At 32.9% G+C, this 16,040-nt stretch overlaps 1 protein-coding gene across 1 annotated transcript in view; it reads left to right on the forward strand.

Annotated features, from left to right (window-relative positions):
- The window catches only part of LOC121125948 (uncharacterized), a 72,082-nt gene extending 59,053 nt beyond the window's left edge, over positions 1-13,029 (forward strand). The window contains exons 3-5 of the mRNA XM_040721218.2: positions 4,776-5,029; positions 10,703-10,979; positions 11,609-13,029. Coding sequence (XP_040577152.1) covers positions 4,776-5,029; positions 10,703-10,979; positions 11,609-12,836 — 1,759 coding nt within the window. The 3' untranslated portion in view covers positions 12,837-13,029. The remainder of the gene's footprint in view (positions 1-4,775; positions 5,030-10,702; positions 10,980-11,608) is intronic.
- Positions 13,030-16,040: the final 3,011 nt, after the last annotated feature.

Below are 16,040 nucleotides of genomic sequence, written 5' to 3' on the forward strand. Positions count from 1 at the left end.
ATTGTAGAGATTTTATTAAATTTTTTTCGGATTTTTTTGTCTTCCTTTAAGACAGTAGATCCTTCTGAATGTAAGTACTGATTTAAAAAAAGTAAGAAGTTGAGTAACGTCATTAAGGTCCAAACTTGAACAGTGAAACTGAACTGAAAATCAAATATGTTCTTTTCTATAGATGAAGGAATTTAATATTAATTTTGTTTGATAGATTCAAAACTGGTTCCACAGAGTTACAACTTAAGTTTTGGGAACAAAAAAAAAATTGTCACACGGAGCTAAATCAGGCGAATGTGGTGGTTGATCGATAGTATTTATTAGGTGTTTGGCCTTGAATTCGCTCACAATCTGTGCGATGGTGCGTTATCGTCGTGTAAAATCCATGAGTGTTCTTTTTCTATAATTGTTCTGTCCATTTCTCACGCAAGTGCCTTTTTACGTCCAAATAGTTTTTTTATTAATCGTTTGTCCCTTTGGAACGAATTCATGATGCACCAAACCCCAGATATCAAAGAAAACAATGAGCATCACCTTGAACGATTTTTTTCATAAAACTGATTCACAAAAAGCTTTTTCTAACATATTCAACGCGTCAGCACATGAAATTTCGTTCGCAACACAAAATTTAAGGCAAACTCTTTGATTCATAATTTGGTTCATTGTAAAAATCGTGGAGCACTTGTGAGGTAGACTGACTTATCTTGCTAATGCAAGCAAACTGATCTTCAGATCGCGCTCATATTTGGCATCATAATAAAAGACAGTGCTGCCGACCTAGAAAGAAAATGTTTTTAAATCCTTTCAGCGTGGATAATTTGAATTAACAATTTCCCGTCCTTTTTTGACAAAATGTATATTATTGAAGCAACGTTTGTGCGTCTTTTTGTCTGTTCATCGTCACCTAATAATTCTAAACAATGTCAGGTACACTGGGAAACTGCACATCATTAAACTCATTTTAGTATGAGAGGCTCCAACTTCGTTCAAGTCAGTTTAATACTTGTTCCAGTAGAAAAGGCCTTTGGCAGGGAGCAAAAAATATTAACTCCAAAACTGAACCGTCAATTACTCATTTTTTTAAGACATTAGATCTATTTTTGATCTTTTCAACAACCACAACAAACCCAAATATTAATAATCATGTTTCTTCCTTGATCTACACATATTATTATGAGAAATAATTATCAATCAATCAAACTAATCCAATGATTGATTTTATTCCGAACTTTAATGCAGTGCACTGCCGAATGATTTCCTACTGAATTTTTTTGTTATGCTTATGACAGTTATTTGCAGTGATGTAAATCTGGTGAATTTTTTAGCTGGCCAGTTAATTTGTAATTGGCAAACTAAAGAAAGAATTTTCTTTTCGATAGCAGTTGCCATTATTATTTAATTCCTGAGTAGTGAACATCCTTTCCTGAATAGACTTTATCATATTCAAAACCTGATTGAAAATTCGTTTGTACTCCTAAAAGATGGAGCCTAACCCTGAGGATTTATTGCGGAGTTCTAACTCAGGGATATCCGCAGGGGTTGGGCAACAAGGGTTGTATATTAGATTTTTTTTTTCTTCAAAAAATTTAATATTTTAAATTAATTACATTTTTCTATTTTTTTCCCAACAAGTGTAATATTTTAAACAACTTTGGATTTTTGAAAATTTTTGACAAAAAATTAATTTTTGTGAATAGCTGTTGATTAAAAAATTAATTTTCCAAAAAATTAAATTTTTTGAGAACAACTATGGAATTTTGTTTTGTTTAAAAAAAAAAAAATTATTTTCGTCAATTTTTTTAAACAACTGTAGATTTTTGAAAATTTTTGACAAAAAAAAATTATTTTTGTGAATAACTGTAGATTTAAGAATTGAGTTTCAAATAATGTAATATTTTCGGACCATCTATTTTAGTTTTTGAAAAAATTAATTTTTGTAAATTTTTTCCAAAAACTTATATATTGCAAACACCATTCAAAAATAATAACTTTTTTGTGAAAACTTCCAAAATTTATATTTTTTGTGAAAGCTGTGGATTTTTTATATTTTTTTGTGAATAACTCTAGTTTAGTTTTTGGAAATACTCTTCAAAAAAATTAAAATATTAAATTTCTTTTTATATTTTAATCCAAAAAAATTTTTTTTTTTTTTTTTTTGACAAGCCCTAAGTAAAAATATATTCCTGCGGACACCCCCGTAATTGTGAGTCCTTGTTGAACTTGTAGAGTAAAATTTGGGATCAGCATCTGAGTAATTCTAGAAGATGTCTTTGTTGATGTCCTTTTCTCCTACTTTCCTTGTCACAGCTGATTTTAGCTGATCTAATTAAACGTCAATAACATTATTTTTTCTCTCCTCCAAAACATTCTTTAAATTTTCAGGATTACCATATTCATTTTCGGCTTCTTTTTTTTTTAACTTTCCCGTTATACACCGGATTTTCCCAAGGAGTTATGTGACACATTGCAATAACATTTCTATTAGGCATTTTCAAAGGATTTTGGAAGGAACAATCTTTATTGGATTCCAGTGTTCCTTTTTGGAGACAAGTGACCTAACCCAGTGTTGCCATTTAGAAGATATTGTCTTCCATAATTAATGCCATACATTTCTCTTAACATTGAAATAAGCATCCGATCATTTATCTCAGAAAATGCCATTTTTCTTTGAATGTCAAAATAACAGCTCTTATTGGAGAACACATTAGTTATTTCTTTACACAGATCCATTTTTTATGTATAATGCATATCCTTTTTCTCTTTGACAATTGGAACAGGTTTTTTTTTTTTTCTAAATCGTCTTTTATTATTAATTGATTATTGAAGAGAGATCAACTATGTATTAAGTAATCCCTAATGGGTATTTGAAATCTTAAATATTAATTAAGGCATAGGTATTCATAAGTGTTATTTAAATTTGTAAATGTCTAAAAATAGCTCTCAAGCAAATGTCTACACAACATTTAATTTATGCTCATTTTTTTTGAAAACCTGACTTAAAGCAAAAATTAATTAATTACTGTTCTACGAACACACCTTGAAACTCTTGATTTTGTTACTATGGTCTGTATATTCAAACATGGTGATACATTTCTATGTATTGATGATCACTACTCATTCAGGATTCAGCCTTGATGACAACAATATCTCTCAAGTGAAATTATATACATATGTAATGTGTCAACATAAAAACAAGCTTGAACAAAAATCAAGAAACGGAGAAAATCTTAATTTATTTGTTTACTTCATACCAGTTGGTCCATAGAACACTTACTAATTCAATAATTAATGTAGGTTGAGTGATTGAAATTAAATCATATTTAGATATTATAAAGCATAAAAATTTAATAACAAAACAGAACAAGCTTGTGGTTACGTTCACGTCGAAAAAATGACACTTTAACGTGATCGACGAATTTCCGATCGCATACTCCAAGCAGTTTGGCGTCTCCAGAACCAACGTCTACACCGTCAGCAAGTCTGAAACGTTGGAGAGGAAGAAGGGCTCTGTCAAATAGGCCAAACTGGATCTGGAGGAGTTAATGAAAATAGCCGAGGCGAATATCCTCAACTCCATGGGGACCAGATCAATACCATGCACTTCCGGCCATAAAAAATCATTAATCATGACTCGATAGCACAATCCATTCACCATATCTGTTACTTCAGCCTTCAAGATCTTGTAATTTAACACCTTGCTACTTCTTCCTTTGGGCATTGGGAAAGATAAGGTCTACACCAGTAGCCCAGCGTCGATTCCAGACCTTAAAGATGGAATTCGTGACGCTATTGAGGGCATACAACAGCCACTTTGTGATTTGGTTATGGAGAATTTCATGAAAAGGATACGGTCCTGTAAGCGTAGATGTGGTGGCCATTTGGCTACTATTGTTTTCCATTATTAATTGCATACCTTCCTCTTTACAATCAAATAAATATCCGATCATTTATGTAAAAAAAACAACACAATGTTTCTTTGAATATCAAAATAGTACCTTTTATTGGAAAACCCTTTACGGTTTAAAGTTAAAGAAGGAAACCCGTTTGTTGCGTGATCTCTTTTCTTCTTTTTTGTTCCTTTACTTAATGGGCTGTCATAGTCTTAAGTTAAACATTTGAAATAAGCATTACTGCCTATTGTTTTAAAAATCTATAATAAAATAAGTATACATGAGTTGAAAATATAGTTACAATATTTTCCTACACTAGTGCTATTTAAAAGTAGAACATTTTCCTCTTTATATCTGTAACTCATCAACCCCCAAAAAATCATATAACATGCGGCTGATTTTAACAAGGGGCTTAATTCATTTTTACTATATGTATCACACCTACCTTCTCTTCGTGTTCTTTTTTCCTTACAAAAATGGCAACTCTAAGTATTTGTTATTTCTAGAGATGGTATTTGTATAGTGGACCGAGGACAAAAGGTAGGGGGATACATTTGGTACAACTGAGTTAAGACCCTTTTTAATATCCACTATAAACTAAAAGGGGGGGGGACCTTTAACAAGTCTACTCGATACGTGACGAAAATTTAGAGGTATACGAGTTCATTAAGGTGTGTGTCTGCACATATTATGGAATTAAAATATATGATCGTTTAAAATATCATATTTGAACACGAATAGCCCTTCCATTTTGAGTCTAATATTGCGTGAACCTCCTTGTTATATATAATTTATAGCTGACCTATCTCTAGCTACATATTATTATGTTAATGTACTATATATGTACGATTAAACCCACTCATTTTTAATCATACATACATTATCTCATTCCAGAATGTTTTACAATGCTCATCTCATCCAAACCCTTTGTCACATAATGGAAACCATTTCAGACATGCGACAATATAGAAGCCTGGGCCATGGTCTCATCTTTGCAAATACCTTTCATCATGCATCGAATCGCAAGTCACTCTCCATCCTTTTCAAAATTTACAATGCTGTCCGTGTCCTCATTTCGATTTTCCTACTCCTTGTTCTGATATATTCACAGTTTCATGTGGTTATCGTGGAGCATGATAAATCTCAAGGTAAGATAGTTAAAAAGGGATTTATTCAGTGGTTTTTAAAATTTAAACACTTTGAATTTTAAACTTCAACAAGATATAATTTATTAATTAACAATACAATTTCAACAAAACTAATACTATAAATAGATGTGAGTCAGAGCTCTCTTAACCATTAATGTAGCCACCCTTAGCGGCAATGATGTCTTCCAGGTGGCAGCGGAAGGCCTGGCACTTGCTGCAGATGTAGTCCTAGATTACGACGTTCCAGTTCTGCCTGACTGGGGTCATTTGAGTTCAAAAGAACTCAAATGACTCATTCAAAAGAGTCTTGCATCGAAGGAGATGTGTTTCTTTCATTGCTAATGTCAAAAGTGGCCTCTCCAACTTCACAAGGTCCTTTCCACTCACTTTTTGATACATCTCTGGACAGTCTGCTGTAAAACCCTGAGATCTCTTGTATGGAGCCTCATGGGCTTTAATTGATTTTCCTGGGCTATTTTCTTTAAATCCTCCGGGTTCAGTTTGACACTTTTTGTACAACCCCTTTTCCTCTCCCAGGTTTTGGACTTGGTGTCGGTGTAAACGTTGGTTCTGGAGACACCCAACTGTTGGTAGTGCGCGAATGGAAATTCGTTGATCACGTTCAAGTGTCATTTTCTCGACTTGTACGTAAGCGAAAGAGCTCAACTTTGTTTTTTATTTTAACTAATTGTTTATGCTTTAATATATCGAAGTATGAATGATTATTAACCACTCAACCTTAAATAGTTATTGAATTCGATAGAAAGTGTTCAGATTTTAATGGACCACCATGTATTTGGGTAAATTATAGGCTATTTATTGAAATTGCTGATATAATTTAAGATAAGCTTCGATTTCAATGGACCATAAATGTAACATTATTATTTGAGTGTTAACTTTATTGTGCCACTCAATCTTAAATCCGAAAACAAACAGAAAAAAGGCCCAAAATTAGTTGGTAGTAAGGTATTCACATATGTAGAAATATAAGCCATACTACTACAAAAGATCCCACCTTACATTTTAAAGGAAATGTGAGTTTGTCGATGCCTTTAAAAGTGTTTAAACATATTATTATCTTGTTAGGTGCTTCAGGTAAGTCTATTACTCATATTTACTCATATGTTACAAGATTGTGAAAAATCAATATTTTACGGTAAAGTTGTCAATTGGTTACTTTTGTCGTGGCTAATTAAAAATATATGAGGAAAATACTCTGACAAAAGAACCCAAGTTCACCAAGTTAGGGGATTATGCCTGATTGATTGTCTATTTTATTTCGCTTGCGATGTATAAACTCAGTTAAATACTGCTTATCGTAGTTTTTGGCAAGAAGAAAAATCCTCGTTTAATGAAATCCGCGTTGTACGGGTACTTTTTTAGTACTTAAACCTTCAAAATGGGAGAGATTTTTTTTTCAAATTCCACTTTTTACTATTTTTCCTTGGTTGTGTTTTTTAGTATGGATATGACAATAAAAATATTTTATTCATTATTAATTACTGAGAGATTCTTGTCAAATAATTGTGAATCTTAATTGATTTTTAGTCTGATCATATAAATAGTGTAAAGTTTAAATAATTGGAACTTAACCAATATTTATTCAGAAAACTCCCCCACCCAGGAAAAATTATACATTTCTATTTTATGAATATATACGCATAATATGAACAAACTTATCAAAAACTGCAAAAATTCTTGTTTAACTTAATTTATAGTCTTTTATAATTTATTATCTCATAATAAAAAAAGGCGATATGAGTAGAATATACCGCACTAGAAGGGAGGTCAGAATAATTTCATGCACCACGTTATGCAGGGACCTCCTGTAGTTAAATATTCCATTCAAATCAATAACAACAATTTTCTCCAATAAAGTACTTAAGTTATATCGGAAAATGAATTGATGTTCAAGTAAAATTGCATGTCGGACAACTCCTAGTCGTATTTATTTATTCTCAATGAGGTCTAGGAAGGCATCCTTCATTGGAGGTAAACTCCTCCATTTTGGTGATTATTTGTCGGCATGAACCTCAGTAAGTTATTCAGAATATTATCCTTCTTTAGGGATGTCCGGAGGGGGTGGAATTTTTGCTTCTTACTAAATATTTTTTGAGACAGTAGGAAAAAGTTTAACGCGAAAATAGCAGTAATTTTTTATTTATTTAATTTTTCGTGAGCAGCTATGGATTTTGCACATTTTTTAATAAAAAATTTAATATTTCAAATTATTTGTCAACATTCGTGGATTTAAAAAAAAAATCATTTTTTGTACATTTTTGGATAATAAAAAAATAATCCAGAAAACAAACCCTCCCCAAAGTTTAATCCTGCGTAAGACCCTGTTCTTGATTTGTGATATTGAACTAGTGACTGTTTCCAGAGAAGATGAGTAAACCCTTTGACAAACTTTACCTCCTTAACTTGAGATTTAAATTGAAATGTGTGAAGTTGATCAATACAAGGATTTAGACAATAGGGTTCTTTATCATGGTTTTTTACCTTTGACTATAACTATCAACTATTTTGACATGCGAGTTATTCAGTAATTAGAAGTTTCTGAACATTAACTAATATGTTTAATATATGAAACATGGTGTACTTTTATTCTCAACACTATACTCTTATAACTCAATTTGATCAAAAATGTTACTTGGGGCTTTCGTCGTGGTAGGGCATTATTGTTCAATGAAGAGAAATTGTTTGCAGTTTAACAATAGGGACTGTTTAATGTCCGGAACGTCTTGTCTACAGATGCATAGCGCTAATATCCCGGCAAGACTCAATAGGCTTTTCAACGATAAATTTGACTGGAAGCATTATGACATGTGAGAAATCTAAGCTGAAACCAAATTTACATTTTAAGAAAATGATGCCAAAGAGTCATTTGAATTTTTCTACGAAGAATTGACAAAACATGCACCACTAGACTCATACAGGTTAATGATACTTTTGCATTCGTTTTGCCTTGACGAGTGCCTCAATGTTCGGTTCCCCTTTTGAAATGAGGCAGCACAAATAAGATTCAAGGTCAATCAGGTAGTTTTTCAATTTGATTTTGATATCAACTTTTCTCCAAAATGCCAACTTGCGTCAGGCTCCGAAACCCCCGCTGGGTTGATGGATAGCATCTCACTTTTATAATGGGATGGGGAAGAGTGTAGGCGGAATTGTATGTGCAAGCTTGGCGCGTGTCCGAAACGACTGTAAACAGTCACGTGATTAGGAATGCTCCCACACAAGCCTGACTCTGCACCACCTACCACTCGCCTTTTCCCTCGCATTCACAAATCTTATCACATACAATATCATCACAACATACACACATTAGATAAAAGAACCATCAGAATATATACATGTTTTAGTAATTACTTAACAATGGGAGCTCTGTTACACTGAGAAAAGACGATATTAGAGTGAGTTTGTTGGGAGCCGCTGTTGATATTTATAGCCCATTAGTGATGCCACTATTACCCAAAAATGACTTACTCTACTTCGTATACTGTTTGTTTTTGTTATAAAAACAGTCTGTAAATGGTTGTGATTTCAAATTTGGTGGAAATTAGAACAATTTTGCAACCATACTTCTGCCCGACCGGTCATTTTCCACTTGGCGACTCCGCCATTCCTTACAAGTGGGGAATTCCCCACAAGTTAAGAAGCACTGCCTTATAGGGACTGCTTAAAAGATGCACGGATTCAGTATCCCGGCAAAACTTAATAGGATAACAAACGATACTTCTCACTAAAACCATTATGAAATATGGAAAATATTTGCTGAAAGCAAAGTTTATTTCACAATCAAATGATGCCACGGAGTAATTTCAAAATTCTTGACAGAAATTTGACTATCCTCTTACTGTTTAAAAATTGATATCCTGTCATGTTTTTATTGGATAGAGGGAGCTCTTGTGTCTATTTTTTTTTATATACATCAAACAGGACCTATAGCTAATTATAACTCGACCAACAAATGCTCAGAAACCTGTCGAAAGAAAAGAAACAGAAACATGGACAACTCACAACAAAATACACTGCAAGTTTGTGTATTAATTAAGTAACCCCTTAACCAATGCTTTGAGGCATTTGTCTAAAGTGTTTGATTGTAGTCATAAAATATGGACTCTTTAAAAAATATATATATCTTAACACTCCCTGTGCATCATTCTCTCTTGTTTCGTGTTGTATTACATTTTATAAGATTTACACCTTGATTAAGAAATACGAACCGCTTCATCATCATGCAAATACTTGCTGACAATGTGGAATAATTATATAGTCCATATTGTTGCATGATTCAATTTCTGACTTTTCTCTTTTTTTTTTTAAATAATTTTTTTCTTATTAATTATGAAGTTTTCATATGACGTCAGCATTGATGATGTCAGCCATTTTAAGATCCTAAACAATCAAAATATACAACCATAAAAATCATTTTTTCATAAGCAGAGGAGTCTGCAGGATTATATTTTGGGGAGAGCTTGGTTTTTGGATTTTTTTTTGAAAAAAATAATTAATAAGTTTAATTAAATCTTTTGCGAAAAAATTTTAAAAATCCTTTGTTATTGTCAAAAAATTAATCTTCTTGGAAAAAAAAAGTATAAATATTTACAGCTCTGCACAATTAAATAATTTTTTTGGGAAAATAATTCAAATTTTTAATTTTTATGGAAAAAAATTTCAAAAATTGATAGATTAGTTATTTAAAATTTAAAATTCATAGTATTCTCAAAATATTATTTTTTTTTAATAAAGAAATTAAAATTTACAGCTTTTTACTAATTATTTATTTTTTGGGAAAAAATTTCAAATATACATTTTTAAAATTCACAGCTGTTCACTAAAAATTAAATTTCTTTAAAAAAAATTTCAGAAATTAAATTGAAATTATAAAATTTTGTTGAACAAAATTTCAAATATTAAATTTTTTGGAACAAAATGTCAATTATTAAAGTTTTTTTATACAAACTTTCAAAATTTATAGATATTCACCTTTATCACATAAACTTTAGCCTTTATCAAAAATATATTATTCCATGTCCCACTGTCCAGTTTTATTGTATATCTGCCCTAAAATGTTCTACGAATTTGTCACTACATCGTTATAGAATCTTATTTTCACATTCTAAATAAAAATTTACTAGAAATGAAAGAGTTCCTTTTATTTAATAGTTGTTTTTTTTATCAACCAATACTTCCCTATTCTCTTAATATTAATGAAAAAAAGTATTTTTATTGTAATAAAACTTATTTGTTTAGGCTTGTATAATGAACAATAGAGCGTTTTTATGAGAGATTCATTTTATGTGGTGATAATAGGAACCTTGAGCCCCCAAAATAGTGTCTCCTTCAATTATGATACAATTTATGACGTGCGTAAAAACGTTCCGTAAAATAATTAGTACTATGTACAACATATCGCCCAATTTTCAATAAATATTACTTTCATTTAATTCAAACATCAGTGTTTTACATTGGCATCAATTAGTATTCAATAGAGGTTTTGAGTCGTTCACTTTGATTGAGTTGAATCATGAATTTATTAGAAATTGGTCCTATTTATGTACTATAAATATAAACTTTCAAGCCCAAAATGGCGTCTCCTTCAATTATAATACAATTTATAACAACAATGGAAATCCTCTATATAATATTTTTATGTTTATTTTTCAGGACACAAAATGCTTGAAGTCACGTCCATTATTATACTTTTATTCCAATTGGGAGTTTTGAGCTATGCCATCCTTTGGTCTTTTCTTATCACGAAGAAATCCCTTTGGGGACAACTCATGAATGTATACAAGAGAACCTTGGATAAAATTGATATCGCTCGTGGAAGATGTGTTCCATCCCCTCCGAATCAACGGAGGGCTGAAAGGATACTTGATGCTCTAAATCCATATGTTTCCAGTGAGAATATTCAACTTGTTCTGGATCTATTGGCGTACAGGTGAGCATATAAAAAAGAAGGAAATTATAAACAGGGACGCAATGTTATCAGAACAAGGTTAGACAACAATAACATTGAAAATCCCCAAGATCCGAACTATATCTTTTACAAATCACAAAAATGATACCATTAATTTTCCGGATCTTAAAAGGTCTATAGTATTGCTGAAGCCTTGTTTAAAAAAAAAGATATTATCTATATTCAGCATAGCATTGCAGTCCCGTCCAGTTCAGTCTCGTTCTGGTCCATTTCAGTCCTTCATTAAGTCCTAAAACTGATAAAGGTTGGTTCTTGATGACATTCATCAACTTTATTTCTTCTTTTTAGTCAATTCTAATACTCACAGTCCGAAGGACTGATAGTCTTAAAGACAAGTTCCAAGGACTGATATTCTTAAGGACAAGTCCCAAGAACTGATAGGAACAGTTCTAAGTCTGGACTGGTCCAAATAAATAGAGACTAACACAACATTATTTAAGAAGTCAAATTTTGTCTTTTCTTACTTTTTTTGGTATTTAAACAAATATACCTTCTGGCAAAATTGTCATAGACTAGTCTAAAAGCCCACTAAACCAAGTCACGACCCTGACTATAAATTGTTTCATTTTTTTTTTAAATATATATTTCAGAGCTGGCGTTGGAGTAGCACTCAGAACATTGGCTCATTTGGAAATTGATGTTCAAAATAACTGGAGACCCTTTCGCCTTGGATCCAAGGTTTTGTCAAATGGTGCTTTAGAAGTAAATTGGAAGGATCCCCTCGCCGTTGTATATCTCCCTCCATCTTTTCCCTCCAAACTCCGGCTTCATTACGGAATTGAAATTACATTTACAAACGAACATACAGATATGGAACGGATTGTAGAGATCATCGGCTATGATGAGACCCGTTACTACCAACAGGTTTGGAATTCCTCCCGACCAAACTCAGTGTCAGATCTTCGTTCATCTGACTCGATGCAATATGTCGAAGTATTTCGTGGAATCCCATCTGGAGCACATGTGGAAATAGCTGTCTGGACCATCGTGGATGGAATGCTAATCTCCCGCTCCACTAAATCCAGGGAACAGTGCATTCCCGCAAACCGTGTCCCCAAACCTCCTCGAACTCTAGAAGGAAGCCCTTCCCTTCCCAAAGAGAGTCCAACTCCATCAGATAAGATGGAGTCCTCCTCTAGTCAGCCAGAGCAAATGAACCCAAACCAAAAAATGGATGTGAAAAGTAGTTTATGCAATTCCTGTTCATCATCATCCACCTCCAGCTCCGACTCCACTTGCTCTCAGGATTCAGAAAATTGTGAGGAGGATGAAGATGACGAAGGAACGATTCAAGAGATCCCCCATCAGCGCTTCTCTACATCACTCGTCTCTACAGACTCTGAGAGCAGCATCCTTTCCCTAGACTCCTCTCATCCCTCAGAGACTTCTTCCACGAAGCCTCTGAGCACTCTTCCTGCTAAGACCAAATCCCTTACGAATCTCATTTTACAGCATGAAAATGAGACAGTCATGAGGAAAGTACGATCCTCAGAGAGTACTACGAATCCTAGTAGTGTCCTTCCCTCAAACATTCAAAACAAAAGACTATTTTCAGAGTTTAAGAACAATAAAAACAGTGGGAGTCATCATAAAAATGCAAAAAATACCCCCACTAACAATAATTCCTCTTCCCCAAACTCTACCTATATGAAAAATCCCAAAAAGAGAGACAAAAAGGACTATAGACTCAATCCAAACAATAGCAACAACTTTGCTAGGAACACGGATAAAAGAAAGAGTCTTCAAATCGGCTCTGGTTATATGAACTATGCCTTTGAGAATGAGGCCGAACAAAATAATCCCACAGTCATTATTTAAGTAGATCATTAAGCTATTAATACGTAATTATTTATGTACCTATCCTCCCAAAGTTATGTTTTAGTAAACCAAATTTTTTTTTTTGCTTTGAATTAAAACTATATTATTACAAATATTATTTAATAAATATTGTTATTCACAAAATATAATTTCATTTTTGTACGTGTTGAATAAATTTATTATAAAAACATAACCATTGTTACTTTTATTGAATCTCGGAACCTTTTCTTTTCCGAAAAAGAACAGAAAAGAAGGCTCAAAATCTAAAGGGTCTACGCCATTTTGCCGCAAACATTTTTGGCATTGGTAATTTTGCCTCGTGGGGATTTTGATGGATGTCATTTCGTACATTATAATTTTATATCAACATCATCTAGTATTTTAAGCAGCTCTTCAATTTAAGGGTAATATTTAAAACCTCCAAAAATTGTGATTTAGGCAAATGTGATTGCCTTAATGCATGTATAGCCTGTTTACACGATCAATGTTTTATGCACACACCTTGAATATTTCATTAATACAACTACATTGCTATTTCTTAGGTCAAATTAAGTTTATTATTTACTATATACAATGGCCCCAGTTACACTTGTTTTCATATATTCATACATTCAGACAGGCAAACTTTGTTTTTTTAATAATATACATAAGTAAACATACCAATATTAACAATACAAATTTTGTCTTGATGTTTTGGGTTACCTCGTTTTTGAGTGTGAATACTTGATCTAAGAAATAGCAATCTAGAAACGAGCGAGTGTAGTTAAAGCTCAGACTGTCGTATCAAAAAAGAAAAAACAAGGGGTAACTAACAAATTTAAGGCTGTAAATCCTAAGCATTTTTTTGGCGTGCGAGTTATATTGTTGTCGTTGTTGGCAAACTGAATATTTATTTTTATTTTATAAAGCTGTTATCAATTATCTATATCATTTTTATATTGAGGAGAGTAACCGAAGTATAAAGTGTAACCACGTGTGTGTGTGTGTGCGATCATTAAGGACGGAGAGTAAAGCTAAAGGTTTATCCGGAGTTATGTTTAATGTAAGTCACTTTTGATTTTGTCCTAAATATCTAAAAGAGGGCCCCATGCACTTATTATGCACGTATCTACTATTAAAATATTAATCTTGAACGATGTAGGAAGCGTCTCCTATAAAAAAGGGTATTTAGATCAGAGACAGATACTTCCATTAGATAAAAACGAAAGTCGTTCAGAATTATGTGTTACGTACCTAAGGCTATGTTCCATTATGATCAGACCAGATTCCTGTGCTCTGGAGGGCAAGTTTGCTTTACCACTAACTTGTTGATTTTTTCCAATAAAACAAGATCGATTTTTATGTTCCAATGTTTTTTTAAGGTTTGGGTTGTTGATTCAAAAATGCACATAAAATTGAAATCCAATACGAGTTATTGTAGTAACGGAGAAAGTATTAAATACGAAATAAAAAAAAGTGTAATAGGTTCTTGAAGGAAGAAGAGGATTAGCGAGTGAGTGTTAGAGTATATATCCTTATTATGGTTGAAGACGGAACATATTTCTAATTATTTTAATTATAATGGCTCAGTGAATGAAATAACTTCAAATTTTGTCTATCGATAAGTTTTATTAAATTCTGGTGTCATTTAAATCATTAATAAAATAATTTGAAATAAAATATATGATACGGGTACACATTACTATTAACGTTTTTCTATACTAATTTATAAATGACTGCATAAAAACTATAAAATGTCGGAGATATGTGGTAGAAATGTGTGCATAATCCCATCAATAAACCCATATTAAGAACTATGTTACTAACTGGCTCTAAGAAATAACATTGTAGTAACAAGCTTGAGTAGTTGAAGCTCAGCCCTTCATATTAAAAAGGAAATTAACAAGGGAGTACATAAAAGAAAAGAAAAGAAGAAGTTTAGCAACGAGCGTGTGAAACTAAAGCTGAGTGTGTCATTTTAAAAAAGAGTAAATATATTCATGGTTGTAAATACGGAGTATTATTCAGAGAGTCGTTTTTGGTGACAGTAACCTGAACAATGTTTATATTTTCTCAAGCTGATATTTTCATTCTTGAAGAGAGAACATCTAAGTCTTGAAAAACTGTAGAGTAACATAGAAGATCTATTGGCTAGTTATCTTCTATATTATTAAAGTATTGTATGTCTGTTCGTCGAAGCCTAATTAATTCGAGAATGTCGGGTAATATCATGTAAAAAATATATTGATAATATTAATATATATCTATAGAGTTGTATAGAAACACCATGTTAGGACGAATCTAGTATCACGTTGTATAAAATAGATTTTGAATGCTCATATTTAACAAAAGAGATGTTTTGTTCGTTATACATCATATTAATAAAAAATATAAAAGGAAGTACTTTATGTAATAAGCATGTAACTTTAAATTAGATCGGGTGTTGCGAAAAAATATTTACACTTTTAATCTAGGACTTTATCAATATCAGTTATCAATAATAAGGTATGTCAATAAAATAAAAATCACTAATATGATGTTTAATCATCGATGTAGCCCTCCACCTTGGCAGCAATGATGGCTTCCAGATGGCGGCTACGGCAGGCCTTTCACCCATTGCGGATGTAGTCCTCAGACATGGTATCTCAGTACCGACTTGTTGACGTTGTCCTTGAGGTTGTTGATATTTGAGTGACGGACGTACCAGATTTTGGACTCAACATGCACCCAAAAAGTGAAGTCCAATGGATTGGCATCTGGTGAGTAGGGGGCCATATTTTCTTTGCCTAGAAAGACAAGTTGTCCTCCAACCACTTTTGGGCCTTTTTAGACGTATGTACAGGTACACCATCCTGCTGGAATACCATGTTCATGTCCAATTAGTTGGTTTGGACCTATGGTAACAACTTATCCTCCAAGGCCTGCACGTAGTCTACCCCTGTGAGCGTGTATCCGACTGATAACCAGATGAGTGGAATGGCCGTGCCATCTGAGGCCACAAAACACAGGGCCATGGCAAATGCAAACCTTTGGGATGGTGAGAGTCCGGAAAGTCTTTTCAGCCTCCCCAAAGGACAAATACAGGCATTTTGGCGGTTTTTGCACGTGGTCCAATTTCCATGTCTTCTCATCCCTGAAGATCACAACCCAAGTGGCCTTGGCTTTCCTGAGATCATTCAACAAAGCAACAGTTCGGTCCGAAAACCATAGTCCTTGGTGTGCTCT

This window comes from Lepeophtheirus salmonis, chromosome 11 (assembly GCF_016086655.4).
Source record: "Lepeophtheirus salmonis chromosome 11, UVic_Lsal_1.4, whole genome shotgun sequence".
NCBI classification, from domain to species: Eukaryota; Metazoa; Arthropoda; class Copepoda; order Siphonostomatoida; family Caligidae; genus Lepeophtheirus; species Lepeophtheirus salmonis.